General features: G+C 59.1%; 1 protein-coding gene across 1 annotated transcript in view; it reads left to right on the top strand.

Moving 5' to 3' along the window:
• Positions 1-444: 444 nt before the first annotated feature.
• ETNK2 (ethanolamine kinase 2) overlaps positions 445-2,339 on the top strand; it is a gene marked incomplete at its 5' end in the record, with an annotated part of 4,266 nt that continues 2,371 nt past the window's right edge. The window contains 2 exons of the mRNA XM_009574957.1: positions 445-704; positions 1,163-1,300. Coding sequence (XP_009573252.1) covers positions 445-704; positions 1,163-1,300 — 398 coding nt within the window. The remainder of the gene's footprint in view (positions 705-1,162; positions 1,301-2,339) is intronic.

The following is a 2,339-nucleotide window of genomic DNA, read 5'->3' as shown; positions in this document are numbered from 1 at the left end:
CCTGCATGTGCGCGGGCAGGCGGCCAAGCCGGGGCGACGGGAGAACAAAACTCTCTTTCCATCTGTGAGGAGCCATCAGAGCAATGACACGAGACGTCCCCAGCAGAGACGTCCCTGCCTATCAGCGACCCGGCCTCAAATGGCAGGATTTCCACCCAAATCACCAGCTTTGTGCAGCTGAAGCCTCGTGCCTGTGGCCCCGTGCAGAGCCCCAGTTCACGCCTGAGCCTCAAGGCCTTGCAAACTCGTGCCGCCTGCCACGGGAGCTTTCCTGGCTGCTGTGGGCACTGCTGCTTCGTGCTTTCTTTTGCCCATTGCCTGTTACTGCCTTTGCCACGTTGCCTTCTCCCTGGGGTCTGCTGGTGGGAAGGGGGTTTCCCCCATGCCCGGCTGGCATGGCAGGGATGTACAGGCATCGGCTCTGCCGCCCTTCTCCCCCTCCAGCTCTTCACCGATGGCATCACCAACAAGCTCGTGGCCTGCTACACGGACGAGGGCATGGCGGACGCGGTGCTGGTCCGTGTCTACGGCAGGAAGACGGAGCTGTTCGTGGACCGGGAGACAGAGCTGAGGAACTTCCAGGTGCTGCGTGCCCACGGCTGCGCCCCCGACCTTTACTGCGCCTTCCAGAACGGGCTCTGCTACCAGTTCCTGCCGGGCATCGCGCTGGGACCCAACCACGTGCGGGACCCCCACATCTTCAGGTGTGCGGGTCCGGGGAGGAAACGTGGGATGGGGAAAGCGGCGAGGGGTTTGCTCCATGTTTCCAGCTGCCTTTGCTCCAGAACGGTGCTCGAGCATCGCCGATGTGCACGAACTTGGGTGGTGCTGGGGGATAAATGGGCCAAACTGCAGCCGGGTTTATCACCGTGTTTTTAAAGCATCAGCTTTTGGAGAATAGAGATTGCATGAGAACCACGGCTTTTATCTGAACTTGCCCTAGAAAGGTGAATGCTGCTTTTGACCCAGACAGGGTCTTAAAAGGCGTCAGAGGCTCGCAGCTGAAATGGAGGAGAGTTTCAGCTGTGCTGACCCTGCGCTTTTAAACGTGGCTTTCGGTGAACCCCTCTTGAGATGTCTCAAAGCTGGTTTTGAGGAGCTTTCCTCTCGGGGCTGCTGCTGCACAGCCACCTCTCACCCGTGCATCCCTCTTTCCTTCCAGGCTGGTGGCCCAGGAGATGGCCCGGGTACACGCCATCCACGCCAACGGGAGCCTCCCCAAGCCCATCCTCTGGCAGAAGCTGCACAAATACCTCACCCTCGTGAAGACGGATCTCAGCCCAAAGGTATCCAATCCCAGGTAAAGGCAGAGGGATCCCAAAGAGCCAGGCTCTGGCTTGGGCATCCGCTGCCCACCCGTCTCTAAGTCTTCCCCATACGGGACTGGGGGGAAGAGCCCCGGTTCCCAGGTAAAGCCTCTGCAGGGGTCTAGGGCTGGTGAGTGGGGCTGGGGATGGTGTTGGGGCTGGATCCGGCCACGCGGCCACTTCTGGATCATGATCCCTCTGCAAGCGAACTCATGGCCAAGCCCCCAAGAGCGGGTGGGATGGAGGCATCTCCGTGCACCCTTCAGCACCTTTCCTCCTGCCAGTCCGGGAGCAGTGTTAGAGCAGAGACAGCTCTGGGTTGTGTTTGTACAGCACCCAAGCAGGATCCGGCCTGAGCTAGAGACTCCCACCTGCTGTAATAATCCGCCTCCTCCTCCTCCTGCAAATTTAGCCTGCATTTTAAGCCTTCCCTAGAATAAGCTGAAGCTCAAGCCCTTCTTATGGTGGGGATCTGAGTAGCAAGGTTGAGCTGACGTTGGAGGGGATGCTAGAAACCCAGTATAGATTAAAGCAGCCAGTTCCCACTTCAAACCAGTTCATCCCATTCTTGGGAGCCTGGTTTCACACCAGGTGAGTGCCGGGGTGTCTGGGAAGGATGCGGGCAGCCCCAAGAGGTGGCGGAGGTGAATGAACCTGAAGGCAAGCGAATAATTAACCTGTTCCCTGAGCAGCAGTGGCAGGACGCAGGGCTTTTCTCAGCACTCGCCCTGCTGCAGACAGACTTTACCCAAGCCTGCACCTTCAGTGCAGCCAATTAGGTAATCATTAACTGGCTCTCTTCTTGGAATTGAAACTTCTGAGGTTACTGACAGGCACGTGCCCTGGCAGAGTCCAAAAAATTCCCGTTGCCTGGGGGTTAGTCGGGTGCTTTGGGAGTGAGCGCTGGGGGGCTCGGTGGCTGGGTGGGTGAATTTGGGGGATGGATGCGGGTGTTAGCGGGGAGAAGGGAAGGGCTGAGGCTGCACCGTGGCATCTGCCAGGCGCGCCGGGTACCACGCAGCACGCCGGAGG

This window comes from Fulmarus glacialis, unplaced genomic scaffold (assembly GCF_000690835.1).
Source record: "Fulmarus glacialis isolate BGI_N327 unplaced genomic scaffold, ASM69083v1 scaffold29673, whole genome shotgun sequence".
NCBI classification, from domain to species: Eukaryota; Metazoa; Chordata; class Aves; order Procellariiformes; family Procellariidae; genus Fulmarus; species Fulmarus glacialis.
Note: the sequence above shows the minus strand (reverse complement) of the source record. Positions and strands in the feature narration are given on the sequence as shown.